This window comes from Lycorma delicatula, chromosome 4 (assembly GCF_047948215.1).
Source record: "Lycorma delicatula isolate Av1 chromosome 4, ASM4794821v1, whole genome shotgun sequence".
NCBI classification, from domain to species: Eukaryota; Metazoa; Arthropoda; class Insecta; order Hemiptera; family Fulgoridae; genus Lycorma; species Lycorma delicatula.
The window spans coordinates 186314998-186330645 of record NC_134458.1 but is presented as its reverse complement, the minus strand read 5'-3'; the positions used below and the strand labels follow the sequence as shown (position 1 = coordinate 186330645).

The following is a 15648-nucleotide window of genomic DNA, read 5'->3' as shown; positions in this document are numbered from 1 at the left end:
TACGTACAAGCTTCAAGCTTCTGCGGTGAATAATATATATGTATATATAGAACATTATTTTATGGGTTAATATTTTAAATAATTAATATGGACTTAAATCGTACTTAATCTTTTTATAATTAATTATGTTTTTAGATGGTATTTTGATAATGATTTTACCTTAGTTTCCCTTGACCAATCCAAGAAAATCGGGGTAGTTTCGTATTTCTAGCCATGATAAGTACATACGAGATCTACCTATAACTGACTGAGTCTAGCCACATTTAACAGCACATTTCTACGTGATCTATTTAATATGTAATTATGATTTCAACAAATTGTATATTTATGTAAATGTTACTAAACGTTATCCATATTATAGTCCAGGCGGTATCTGTTTTAAAATAGGCATATTTGGACTTATTCTACTTGATCGCTAATTTTTGCTTTAATGCCTTTGGAATTTCATCGGAAATGATTATTTCTTTATGCGCCAGTTGAAAAGGGTATGCTTAAATTTTTATTAAACAAAATGTAAAAAAATCGCAAAAATATCCATTTCTTTTTCCTATTTCCCTAGATAACTCGATAACTGTTCATTTTAGAGAAAAGATCGAACAATAAAAAAGTTTTGTTATTAAATTGTACACACAATATCATCGGTTGGAAATAGAAAAGTACGTTATTATTGATGCAAAAATAGTAGTAACTGTCAACAAAAAAAAAAACAAGAGTTTTTGGGAATTTTTTTCGATTGCTTATACAAAGGACCTTCAGATTTTACTTCAAAGATCTTTCTGTTATGATAAAGCATACGCCAAATTTCAACAAAACCGGTTTGACAGTTAATTGCACAATAATTTTGTAATACAGATTTTAAAAAAAAGTGAAATTTTTTCAAATTTTGTTGAGCTGAAATAAAGTACTAGACACTACAAAATTTAATCTCATATAAAAGAGCACTCAAACATTCAAATGCACTTTGAAAAATTTAAATCGGTTAATTAGGTAAGCCAACGAAATTTTTCAAGCGTACTGGCAATTTTTTTGCTTTTAAACAAATTGGATATCTTCACGAACTTTTATCTAAATTAATTTTAAAAAGCACAGCTTAAAAATACTCGGAAAGACGCTTCTTTATAAAAAAAAGTTTTGATTAATTGATAATCTCCGGAGACATAACCGATCAAAGTTGACCGCCATTGTGCAACTTTTGGAATAAATTATTATCGATAAAGTAATAGACCGATATTTAGCAATAATTTGGGTTTGCCAGTATGATATTTCAACTTTTTAGCTTACAAGACATCGCTTTACAAAAAAAATAATTTTGTTTGTTAAAATTTCAAGTATGTTTGAAAAATTCCCTAGGCTCTCTTAATTAACCGATTTAAACTTTTTTCTTATTTTAGCCTTTATTGAATGAAGTGAAATGTTTAAAGAAAACTTTACTTAAACCCCCCCCCCCTTATTTTCCCCCCTTAAAAAATTATATTATATTTTCGGGTCTAACGCTTTTTTTTTAAATTTTACTATTAAAGTCTTTTGTCGTATTTTTCTTAATCACTTAAAGGGCTATTAAAATTAAAATAGCTGTGGCACCTATATTATCTTCTGGACCCAAAATGAGAAGCAATTTTTTCACTACTTTCATAAAAGTTATTCTTCATTTTATAAAAAGATTTTTTCAAATTATATTTGACCGGCATAGCTGGGTATGTCATGCAATACTTTACCGGCTTCCTAAACTTTCTCTAAAAATAATCTTTACGTTAGTGTTCACATCTTTTTTTTTTCACTCTTAGTGTTCACATCTTTTTTTTTTTCACTCTTAATTCTCATAAAATAATTTCAACGGACCACAGTTCATTAAAATCCTTCAAACAACTAACCATTTATTCATTATATTGATACTTAAACCGTCATAATATTCTGTGTTAATAGTATCAGTTAGTTTATAAAATTCAGTCCGCTTTCTGTGTGGTTTGTAATTCCGCGAACTTCCACGGTTAAGTTATCAGTAACAGTATTTTTTACCAAATCCGTGTTCATTTTTGTAGTACAAAAGAAAATTTTTGAAAAAGGATAGGTGAGAATGGTTTGTGAACCTAGCATCGGTCCATCGACTCAACTACTCCTTAGCAGAGATATCACTCATCACGGTCACACTTTGCGGTCTGTAGTTGTGGATCTTTATTCAAGCAGCTGCAACTCTGCACGATCACACTTTGCAGTGTAAAGCTGTAGATCTCTATTTTCGAATTGCGCGACTCTGCCACGAAAGAAGAGGAGTGAACTATGTACTTCGGGTGAAGGGAATCGAAGAGAAAGAGAGTTTTGAATCATGGTTATGATCGTTCACTGCAAGACGTAAGTGATCTGCTGACATCGAACGTTTCCTCAGTAAAAAAAAGGTTGTAGAACTATATAATAAGTAAAATATATAGTAATAAAAAAAATCTTCGTTATATACTTCCTGTTACATAAAACGGTTACTGTGAGAAGTTTTGATTGAAAAATAATTATTTTTGATACTATATATTATTTAAGTTAAACATTATAGAGATAATATTAAAATATATGACAAATTTTTGGCTACATCTTTTCACTAAAAATAATTTCGTTTATCAGTGAATGATTTAACGAATAAATAGATCGCTTACATGTTGTATTTAATAAACAACTATTAACGGACCACTGATCTGCACATTTTCACTTTTCACTCTTTCCATGCTTATCACAAAACTCCTTATCAGTTCTAATCTTTACACCACACTTCTGATATATTTTTGTACCTTTCAAAAACACATAATTATATCTTGGAACTACATCATACATAATTACATCTTACATCATACGTAATTATATCTTGGAACTACATCATCTTTTCCGATAACATAAGGAGATAACAAGCGCGGTATTTTCACAAGATCCCGCTCATTTAAAAATTCCTTTAATGTTTTTAATTTACTAATAAATGTTTTAATCATCTCTTCCATTTCATCTTTATTATACGATAAAAATATTTTCCCAGCCGAGTTTATTAACCACTTCTCTGCACATAGGTATATGTTTACGCTTTATTTTAAAACCAATAAGAGAAAATTTGAATCCTAAATTTTTACGAATACAGTAAATTATTAACTCATAATCAATATAATTCTTTCGTTTCCATTTATTATTTATATCATCAAACGCACCCACTGGGTCGGTCTACTGGTAAACTCGTCATCGCAAATCAGCTGATTTCGAGGTCGAGAGTTCTAAAGTTCAAGTTCTAGGAAAGCCTTTTATACGGTTAGGCTTCCTTTTATACGGTTAGGCTTCCTTTTATACGGCTAGGAAAGGCTTACTTTTATGCGGATTGAATACTTGATCGTCATGAATACCGGTGTTCTTTGGCGGTCGGGTTTCAATTAACCACACATCTCAGGAATGGTAGACTCGAGACTGTACAAGATTACACTTCATTTACATTCATACATATCATCCTTACAGTGGTTTCGAAGGCTAAACAGAAAAAGAAAGATCATCAAACGCAAGAGAGAAATCAAAACCGAAATACAGAAATCTAAATAATATTTATTGTTAATATCATCGTAAAAATTGTATAGGCTAATATCTAGGCAAGGCGAAAAGGCCGGAGTCCCGGTGGGGGACCCCTTGGGGTCCCCACATTAGAGGCATGGCATGGCACCAAAAGACCGAATCCCATCTGCCTGGGGGGAACATTAGTTCTCGACGAGGTAGTTTGGGGCGAAGGCACCCTCTGGAGCTGTGTTAAGGTTTACTTGGGTGTCCGGCACCGGGGGGAGGATAAGAAATTATGCGCTCAAAAAAAAATCTAATCAACAAAAATCTTTTAATAATGTTCTTTTTTAAATATTTGAAAAAAGTTAGAATTAAATATTGTTAATTATAACGGTCCTCATATTCAGGGGTTACAAAAAAGATCTGAATTATTGTTTTTCTGCAAAACATTTGGCACATCCGGTAATTCTATCAGCATCTCTGATGAATTTTTGATCCCAGCCTTCATCACCGTGAGACTGCATCTCTAGTAAAAAAATTCTGTAACCTACCATTAAATCATCCATTGTTTATTTAAAAAAATAAAATTCTTTAAAATACACATGTTTTTAAGCTTTGTTAATCTTTACATTATGTTTTATTTGTCCACCAGGAGTTCATCTGTTCGTTTGTATATAAACTCCAAGAAAGCTTGTTTGTCCAATAAAAAGGAAGATACGATTTAAATTCATCTGTTGAAACAACTGTAGCTTTTCTATAACTAGTTTTAACAAGATCTAAACTTTGTATAACATATTCCTCATTTTTTTCCAAATAACGAATTTTTTTTAATGCGGTATTTTTTTTACGTGATTTAATACATCATCATTATTTATAGCCATCTCTTTTATTATACATAAGAAAATTTAAATTGAGAAGCTTCCACTACTGCAATATTCTACCTAATCTCGGATCAGTTTAAAGTTACTTTTCAGGAATAGAAGAAGTGGTCTTACTCTTCCTAAGAGAATTTTTACCGATTATCTTTTTTCTAAGCCATCCAACTGACTTTTAATGACGCAGTCATTTTTTCTGTACCAGGTTTTATACTGACAAGTCGCTTATTTTTAATACTCAAGTAAGATTTATTTTTATTAAAAAAATAAAATAAATGTGAATAATAATAAGTCTTGAAATTAACGAAATATTTTTAACAGTTACCTATAACCAACTATGTAAGTTAAGAATACATCAACAATTAAAAACAATAAAAGATCCATTAAAAAAAAACGGATTATGTTTGTTTGCAGGAGATATTAAATTATTAGTTCAACATGAAATTTTAATAATTTATGTAGTCACAAAAAAAATGTAAATTTAAAAATTATCCTCTATGTCTTTAACCAAATATTGAAGATTACTGGATCAAAGATTCTACAGACTTGTAGATCTAAAAAGATATACGTTTATGATTGAGATTTAATGAATGATATAAAAACGGGTGAGGAATACATACAAACATTTGGTGAAAGAAATGAAGAACAGATGAAATTCTAGGTAAATTATGTTGTTTTACTACAAATGACGATTGTCCAATTAATCCTGATACATTTAAACATATGAAATAATGTATGTATTTAAGAAGTGGAAATAAATATGGTAAAATGTGTAGAGAATGGTCTAGAAAGGCTGATAAATCTTTAATTAATAATTAAGAAACAGAATGGTGTAATGAAAATTTATACGCCGAACATGGCAAATGTTTAAATAGAAAACACGACCAACATTTTAAAATATTGGCAGAAAAATTTAACGTCGTGATTCTTATTGCTGATATCTTTATTGTTCTAATTATAATTTTATTTAACTTTAGATGAGCCACATTTTTTAAATTCTCAAATATGTCAATTAATTTATGATTTAAAACAAGATGGAAATACAAATATAAAAAATGTTCAATCTACAATTAATTGTGCACCGAACGTATCTAAACCATCAAATAATTATTTTAAAGAAGTTTTTGATAATTATAAAGAAGTAATTGTAACGATAATTATAATAACTTGTTTTCTTCTAATTCGTTACGGTTGAAATCACGATCAACGTTTTTATAAGTAGTGTTGAAAGAATAATAATAGTATTATTATTATTATTATAAATGTTAGTAGTAACTTTATTAGAAATTATTACAGTTATTCCTGCAGCACTTACTTCTGTAAAATTCAATGGCACATATCTAAGTGATAACTATAATTCACCTTGTGATCAAAATCATCCGATATTTAATTTTGGTGATATACGCGTATCTCAAAAATGTATAAATACACCAACAAAAAAAAATGAATGTTTCCAAATTGTAATATTTCTTGGTCTACAACCCGAAAAATATGTATGAAAAAAGATTATCCTGTATGTCGTCAACCCGCCATTATTCTGTCATTTATTCCTCATTTATCTTCAAGAGCAGGATTATTGAAAAATTGTGTTTTTGATTTAGATTGAATAGACAGTGAAATTTTTTCTAGTGAATTTTTAAATAGATTTGGCAATATTTCTTTAGTATGTAATAAAATTTCCTTCTTTATGTTAACATATAAATACACAAGTATTACTTCCTCTAACACCATAATTGATTTAAAGATGATACAATTCCTTTCAATTTACTTATAATCGTACATTCCCCCAGAAAACGAGTTACAGTTGTATCTATTCTGTCTCAACCACTCTTACAAAAATATCTTATTTGTTTACCGTGGTTTTCTAAAAATTACTATTTTTAGATACTTCTGTATTTATAATGGGGTTTCTGTTAAATGTACAGATATTTTGTTTGATTGGAAGTTGTGGCGTTAAGGGATGGAATTATTACCTATATGAATAAACGGTTAGTCGTTTAAAGGGTTTTAAAGGGTCATGGTCTATTGATATTATTTTAAGAGAGTTCAGAGTGAAGAGAAAAAAAATGAGAAAAAAAATGCGCTAAACTCAAAATTATTTTAAGAGAATTTAAAGTCAAATTTATTTTAAGGGAATGTTTAGGTGGTTACTTGAAATCATCGGCCTAACTACTTACTTATATACACGTACCTCAAAATGAATGCGGTTAATCCAGTTAACTTAGTATTATTTAAAAATGAATCGAAAGAGTAACATTATTTGAGTGAAAAATAATCTTTTAATTTTATTTTGGGCCTAACTTTGATAAAAAAATGTATTTTAATAAAAAAAGGCCAAAGTATTAAGGTTTAACCTTATCAGCTAAGATAAAATGTAACTACTAAAGATGTGATAGAGTTTATTTACATGACAATGTACATGAAATAATATATGCGTAATCGATTAATGAAAGGCAATAAACTCACTAAATGCCGTCAATATTTACTTCGTTGGTGACATTAACTCATCAAATCATCATTGATTACCTTTAAAGTTTATTGCATTTTATTCATTGATTAGTATGTACTCTGTTTAATATTAGTTTCCGACAAATATACTTTGACTACCTTCCTTATGCGCTCACACACACACACACACACACACACACACACACACACACACACACACACACACACACACACACCCACACCCACCCCCCCCCACACACACACACACACACACACACACAGACAGACGCACGCGCGCACATTGGTATACGGACTTGAGTGGTAACGCATCTCTACATCGACTTACTGTTTAAATAATTTTAAAAACAAGGGATGAAAAAAAATTAAAAAATTTATGAAATTTTTGCATTTAAGAAGTTGAGAAAGGAATATCCGTTTTCTTTAAAAAAGTTAATCTTGACCTTTTTTTCTTAATAAAAACATCATGTTTTATTTTCATCTTCCTACCTTCTAATGGATTATGTTAAAAAGATTAATTAGATTTAATTATCGCATACGTGGATTGTATGGGTATTAATAAAACTAGTTAGTGTAGTTATTAGATGTTTACAGAATCCGATAATGTATATTTTATCATTTAATTCGATTATCTTATGTTTTAATAATCACTGAACCAGAGTTATATAATTGAAATTACAAGCACAAAATTCATTTAGTACTATAAAATTTGCATTAATATTTAACCTTATAAATACATTCATATACTTATGAATTATGCAAAATTTAGTAATCTAATTTATCCAATTCTATTTAATAAAATTATTATACATACTATAATTTAACGTGATAATATTTACGAATTGTAGGTAATGTTAATAATTATTTAATGAATAATGTATTTTATAAAATCGAGTAGTTTTTATTATTATGATACAATTAAATTTATTTATAAGAAAAAAATATGTATTCTCATAACTGATCATTAATTTTGATAAAAGAATACATATTTTTTTATATCATTTTTTCCCCTAAAACTAATAAAGTATTGTAAAAATAAGATATTTTATGATTTGAATTTCCTCTTATTTTCTTAACCAATATTGAAAAAGATTATTAAAATATATATATATATCCTTCCAAATTATAAACATATTACCATCCCGTCGCGGCTTCGTCCGATATGGTTACATTTTATATTTCCCATCGCGGTCAGGGAATATTTAGCCGGTCATGGTTTGTTTCGCTAGCCCTTCCCATCTAACCAGAGGCCTTTGCCCATTGGAACCGTGGTGTTCATTAAACTTATGCTTGTGAGAATAATAAAAATAAATAAAAATTAAAACCTGTTGAATTTATAAGAAATATCAGTGTATTGTTATTTCTTAAGAGCAAACAGTTTGGACAATGCAGGATACAAAACTTTGAGCGATCTAAGAATTTGGATTTAAAACATTCGGCATTTATCTTAAAAATATTAGTTGTAACTGGTTACCCGTCTTTCATGCGGGTAAAAATGCATTTTGCATTCTTTTTTCTAGTGAGATTTTATTGCAGAGTCTGCGATTGTGTTAGTGCAGTAACGTACCGGGTAGTTTGTCCTCGCCAGTATTTATATAATACATTATCGTCTATCGTTTTTGTCAACAGTTATATAACTTTAAATATAGCTGCCATATATTTAATCCGTAAATAACTCGATTCAGTCGGCGTCAAATAAAAACATCAAACATAAAATATCAAAACATATAATTTGTACGCGTAACTTTCGAGACAGTCTATTAAAATACCACGCGGTTTGTTTACAACAGGATAGTTCTTAATCGAGTATAGTTCATATTACATCAGGTAAATGTTGCTATTAAATTTCTCGATTTTTGGTTTCGGCAGTCCGTTTCAACCTGTGATTTAGGTATTAGTAGTAGTATAACTTCTGCTTAACTTTCTTAAGGATTCCTTAGTTAAACGACCGTCATACTTCATTTTTTTAAACTTTACGGGAATTGTAAAGTCCGTGTATGTCAGCGAGTTTTCTCGTTTAAAAACAATAGGTTTTTTATCATTTTTCATTCCTCCTTTAAGAGAGTATGAAAAATCCTTTCATAGGCGTAGCTTGCAACTTAGGGGGAACGTACCTGTTAGGCTTTTTAGTTTTTGGTTACCATTTTTTTCGTTTACCTTTTTAAAAAATGTTTACTTAGATATTCAGATAAAGGAAAAGTGTATAAAAAACTCATGAGAGACAGATTTTTCCGTGGTTAAGAATAAAATAGTGATTTTTTAATAATTTTGTAGCATATTTGTTAAACTTTTTTTTTAATGGTCAGTTTATAAGCAAGATACATATTACGTGCTAAAATAAACAAATTATTTATCTTCTGCAGTAAATATAGGTCGAAGGTCAATTACAGCTAAATTATTTTTGGTTTGTAAGAAATGAGTTTTGTATAATTAAAAATGCCAAGCCTGACTGACTACATGTACCTAAAATCTTACACTCACTTTATATGAAAATAATTGTTCGATTTTTATTAATTTTTCTCTAAAATCTTTTTTTATAAAAATAATAAATTTTAAAATAACAGTAACAGCTATCTTGCAAATATAAACGCTTTTATTTATATTCAATTTAAATTATTTAACAGTTAAAAAGTAATGATTAAAATAATTATAATTAAAAGACTGACAATTAATTTAAAAAAAAAAGAATTAGTGTAATTTTGTAATCTTATTACTTCACGGATAAGGAAGAACTACTCTCTAATTTGGAAAACATTTTTGGATTTTAATCTATCTAAATTAGAGATCGATTAAAAGTTACCGAAACCTAAGCATGAATCGAACCGTGATTTATTTATTTGCCATTATATATAACAATTATTGTAAATTTGGTCTTCAAATATATTACAAAAACAATTGATCAATATCTTAATAAAGTTTGTACCGTTAAAAAATGTATAATAGAAAAATTTAAGAAATATAAAAGACTTATATTTGGAGATAAATAACAGAAAGTGGTACTTGTTAGTTTAATGAATTTAATTTACTTTATATAAGGAGAAGGTCATATGTTACCCACATCTCACTTATTACAGTAATAAAAAAAAAAAAAAAAAAAAAACTGTAAAAAGGACTCTCTCTCTCTCTCTCTCTTTTTTAATGAATTTTTACTGCATCATAAAATTTATAGGCCATGATATAACTAAGCAAGTATTTCATAATTTATTTTAATTATTTTTTAAAATAATTTATGCTTTTCGTTTAAACACTTATCGTTTTTTTCATTTGTATTATCTATCTGTTCATGTGATCTTTTTCATTAAAAAATCCGCTCATATATCCATGCAAGCTATTAATATATGTATACATTTTCAGTAATTAGTTAATATTTATAACAGTTATTAATAATGTTGAAAATAGAAAATTCTAAAGTATCTTTTACAGAAATTCAAAGTTAAAAACCATATGCGAATTTCGATTGTTAGACAGTCATTAAAGAAATAACTAAAGTAATATTCAACAGTCAACCGTTATCGGAATTACCAGTAGTATCGGAATTTATATATATATAGTAGTACAAAATAAGATCGAACCCCTCTGAGTTGGTCTAATAGTAAACTCGTCATCGTAAATCAGCTGATTTCGAAGCCGAGAGTTCTCAGGTTCAAATCCTAATAAAGCTAGTTGCTTTTATTCGGATCTGAATACTAGATCGTAGATACCGGTGTTCTTTAGTGGTTGAGTTTCAATTAACCACACGTCTCAGGAATGGTCGACCTCAGTTTGTTCATGACTACACATTGACCGATACAGTTACATTACATTGATAAGTCGCTAATTGTTGATGCGACTATAAAAAAAAGTTGGAATTAAAGAGTGTAAAAGCATACTAAAAATAAAAACAATTATCTACTAAAAACATAACTAGTTTTGTTGACATTTAGTAAACATTAATTTTTATCTTTTTTAAAATGTTATAATAATCAATTTTTATTCACAAATATTTTTAATACCTTTATATATTTATTTCACTACTTCATAAATTCCTTGCTACTACTTTTGATGATTATTTAATATTGAAATACGTATCTGGTTTGTAACAATAATGTTTTACTGTATGATATAAATTCTGCTTATTTATTAAACTTTCTTGTGAACTTATTTTAGAGCTGTTATTAATTGATTATTTTACTTTTTTCTTTTTTCTAGATACTTGTATTAATCCAAAACAGAAAATTGTGCCGTTAAGTTATTATTATTTAAATAATAATTAAAAAGAGAAGATTTTCAAAAACTTAACGAAAAAATCTTTAATGATAATAAATTTGTTATGTTGACATTTAATAAAGTGTGATAATTCAGCTGGATGGAGCACCAGCGGAATACTGCCAGGTGCTGCCTCCTGGTGACCATCTTACTAATTACAACTGGTAAGTCAATTTTTTAAAAAAATAATTATTTTGTTAATATAATATTGCTAATCTTGCGTGTAAGTTTAGTTAAAGCGTATTTTAAGTAAATATTTTTAAAGACAGTAAATAATTTATATTGTAGTCTATTCTATTATGTATTATTTATGTAATTTACTTTTTATTAGTTTGTATATATAACCTCACTGGCCAGTGCCACATTCTGACTAATAGTAACTAGCGGTGAAGATTTGTTAATTTAATTATGTACAGTCTCCGGCCAAAAAAGAAGGTAAGGAACTAATCTTATATTTCTGGGATTTATAACTTATTCCTTCAAGTGTTACCGAACCCTTGAATGCTAGTTAATGATTGCGCTAATGAGAGTAAAAAACCGTCTTCGTTTAGAAACATAAGCGTAGATATTCATAATTTATAAATTGGGACTGTAGTTACTTTTCTTTATATTATATAAAATGTGTATGGATGCTGCCACACTATTTGAATTTTACCGCACATTGAGAAGAATTTACTGTGATGCCATCTAAAAATCTTAATTAATAGGCTAACCTCTGAATATGTCATCTTTTAAATGATATCCTAGCTGTATTATATCCAGAATTGACACTAAAAAATTCTATTAGTTCACAGACTAACCCGTATGTGTTAACCGTCACGGTTGGTTAGAGTCAAAGGAACAAGCCATACTCTTACCACTCATTCATCGGGAGTCGATGAATCATTCATTATATCATTATTACTTGCCATTAATTATATTTAAAAAACTACTTGATCGTCTTGAGCGGGAAAGAGAGAGCTTGATTGAGTGTCGGGGGTCTTAGTTGCCATCAGCCAGACTGGTAACTAAAGTTCAACCAAGACCTTTCACCATTTTACCGGTAAAAAATAAATAATATTTATTATAATTACATGCGTTTAACCAACAGTTTCTAGATGGAAGGTCCGGTCTTATTCATTTACGGTATAATTATTCCAAATAACTATAATACAGATCTGTTTAATCACTATAATGACAATTGCAAAAACGATTCGTTTTACCAATCTTTTGTTCAGTTCATTGTTTTCGTAGGACATTGTTACTAATTTAAAAATATGTGTATATTCTTTTAATGGCTGTAGAGAGTTGGGAAAGTAAATTTTTCATTTTTTTTTTTTAAATTTAAAAAGATGAGTGATTTTATTGTTATAATTGTAAAGTAGTTATATTACAGAATCAGTTAATATGCGAAACTAGCATTTTACAGGATAATTACTGAAAGATTTATTCAATCGTCATGAAGCTTTCTGTAAAAAAACTACATAATCAATATTTTAGTCGAGTTTAAAAACGGGTTGATTTCATTCAGAATTTAACGGTTTTCTATGTAATATGTGATACGTATAAAATATTTCTCTTTGCGGTTAATGTTGAACTTTTTTACATCATATTGCCAGGCATCGACGTGTCCAAGCGTAACACGATAGCGTACCACATTCCCTGGCAGAATTTTGACACCGCTTCTCATTCACTACAAAATGTAATATTTTCTAAAGAACCTTTATGATTATTTTATTTATTTGAATATTAATTTTCTTGTTTATGACAAATTCTGTTACGATTTTCTCTATTTGAGCACATAAAACACTTGGAAGTTTATATGAATAAATGCAGGACCGTGTTTTAATTGAATATGATGACGAAATGTGTACTGAAGAACGTTAATTTTATCTGCTCACACATAAAAATTATTTAAAAACCTCTTCAAAAAAAATTAAATTTTATAAATGTCCATCTTTTTTTTTTTGAGTTGGAAAAATAAATCGGTCCAGTCCACTTGCTGCCACTGTTTTTAATTTGCCATATAGTTGCTATCGTTTGCAAAGTTGCTACGAATTGTTTGGTATTATTTTAAGAAATTCGGTAGCCCTAACCCTTGCATTAATTCGCATTTAAACAACTTTAAAATTTTAAAGTAATTTTGATGAAAATCGTTATTATTGTGTTGGTTTAAAAATAATAAAGTTCAACAAATCTTTATTAGAAAAATCTAATGAAAGGATTTTTTTTAGAAGAGAGACAAAATATAACCAGTTAGACTAGGAATTCGATATATATATTTATATATATATATATATATATATATATATAAAATAATTTATATATACCATTTAAGTTGAGACACATCTTTATCTCAAAAACGACAAATTTTAAGAAAAAATGTTTCCTCTTACAGTTTATCTATTTCAAGGGGGAAATACGTTCACAACCTATGTTGTCCTTGATAGGGTCAAACAAAGGTCATTGAAGGTCAACTTAATTTTCTTAAATAGGTACCTATATTTTTTATTGCAGAATCGAATTCTTTGCATAAAAATTAAAATTTAATTTCCGACTTTTTTTTTCTAAAATTGATATTTTTTTAGTTATTCATCTTCAAAATGCTGTAGGCCTATAAATTGGTGCTTTTAGTTTCATTAGGTCTGGCCCAGCTTTCGAGTTTTATTCAGCTGATGTTAAATTTTAAATTAAAGAAAATTAAATTTTTTATGTCAAATGATTTCTATTTAAGGTTTTTTAAAAAAACGATGGTGAAACCCGTTTTCTGTTAATGCCTTCGTTATCGAGTTATAATCATTTAAATTTTCAACGGACGGAAAAATCGTATTAACAGTAAAACGAGGTAAAACGCGCTGTATGAGCAATTTTACTGCATTTTACATTCATAATGCATACAATAACGAACTTTAAACAGTGCTGTAATAATATTGGTAATAATAAACAATAACAATAAGTAACAACACAACAACAAATTAAACAGCTATATCAACTGATACTATTTTCTAAATAATAATTAACTTTCGATGTTAATATCAGCTGATATTTGTTAGTTATCGTAAATGAAACAAATCAGCTGAAACACTTACTTAAGAAATGTATTAAAAATTTAGTTGAGTTAATCAGCTATTAATTTATAAAATTACAGTTTGTATTACGTTGAAAGAATGCAGATTGTTAACTCTACATTTCACATTTTTACTTCAACATACTCGTAATTGTAATGCTAAGTTTTGATAGCGCTAGTAAAAATTACGTTGTAAGCCTAGTGGTTCTCATTTATCTTTTGGTGAAAATTTTATTGTTTCCTCATTCATTTATTTAGTTTTATTAAATATTAAATCTTCAAATAACAATGCCTTCTTTAAATGAAACCGAAAGAGTAACTGTGTTGATGATATACGGGTATGCTGACATGAGTTCGGTCTTTGTATGAAGTATGTGATTAATTATTAATAAACAAATTGTCTTTGACGAAGGTAGTACAGCGATTTGAAGAAACCGGTACTGTAAAGAATCGTTTTCGCACCGGTAGAACAAGAACTGTTACAACCGATGCAAAGCCATTAGATATATTGCAGTATTGCAGACCCTCGTTGAAGATTGAAGACCCTAATTCATCGATTCGAAAAGCTGTTGTCCAACATGACATCAGTTATTTTTCAGTTCAAGAAATTGTTAAAACAAATAAATTTCACCCTTATAAATTAGACCTGGTGCAAGAACGTTCAGAAGATGATTTTAGCCGAGTTGAGTATTGTGATATTACAATGCAAAAATTAGAAGTAGGCTCAAATTTTTCAAATTCAATAATATTTACTGATGAAGCGACTTTTATGTTAAACGGTCATGTTAATAAGCAAAACTGTGGATATTGGAACGATAATAATCCCAGATGGATGTCGGACACCCTCAGAAAGAGAACGTTTGGGCGGGAATCGTTGGTCATTGTATTGTAGGGCCTTTTCTTTTAGATGTCAATCTTACAAGAGATGCTTAATGCAACTGGTTAGCTGATAGGATTTTACCAAATATTCGGGAAAATGTTGGACAAGAATTATTACATAATAACGTATATTTTCAGCAAGAAGGGGCACCACCTCATTATTACCTAAGGGCATGGCAAATTTTAAATGAACAATTTCTAAATCGCTGGATAGGTCGTACAGTAGCCGTAGAATGGCCTACCAGGTTCCCAGACTTGTTTCATCTGTATTACCGTTTTTAGAGGTATCTGAAACATAATGTTTACAAAACAAAACCTGCAGACACTGATGAATTGAAAAGAAGAATAATTGACGAATCTGCTCGTGTTCCACCATATATGATACGGATAACTTTTCTGGTTATCCGGTTATAACTTGGTGGTGAAACCGCCATGTTATAAACGGATATTACTTGAGGTTAGCATACTGCCAAGCCGTGGAGGGGAAATATTTTGAAAATTTATTGTATGCTTTCAAAATTTACTTAATAAATAATTTACGATCGAAAATATTTATTCTATTTAAAATTTTTTAAATAAATATTGTAATATTTAAAGTAAATAATATCAGTTTATATAGCCGTTTAA

At 28.8% G+C, this 15648-nt stretch overlaps 1 protein-coding gene across 2 annotated transcripts in view; it reads left to right on the top strand.

Moving 5' to 3' along the window:
- The window catches only part of LOC142324143 (uncharacterized), a 616229-nt gene that overhangs the window by 110493 nt on the left and 490088 nt on the right, over window positions 1-15648 (top strand). For both annotated transcript variants that reach the window (XM_075364836.1, XM_075364835.1), the window contains exon 2: window positions 11040-11260. In XM_075364836.1, the coding sequence (XP_075220951.1) occupies window positions 11197-11260 (64 nt within the window). In that variant the 5' untranslated portion in view covers window positions 11040-11196. The remainder of the gene's footprint in view (window positions 1-11039; window positions 11261-15648) is intronic.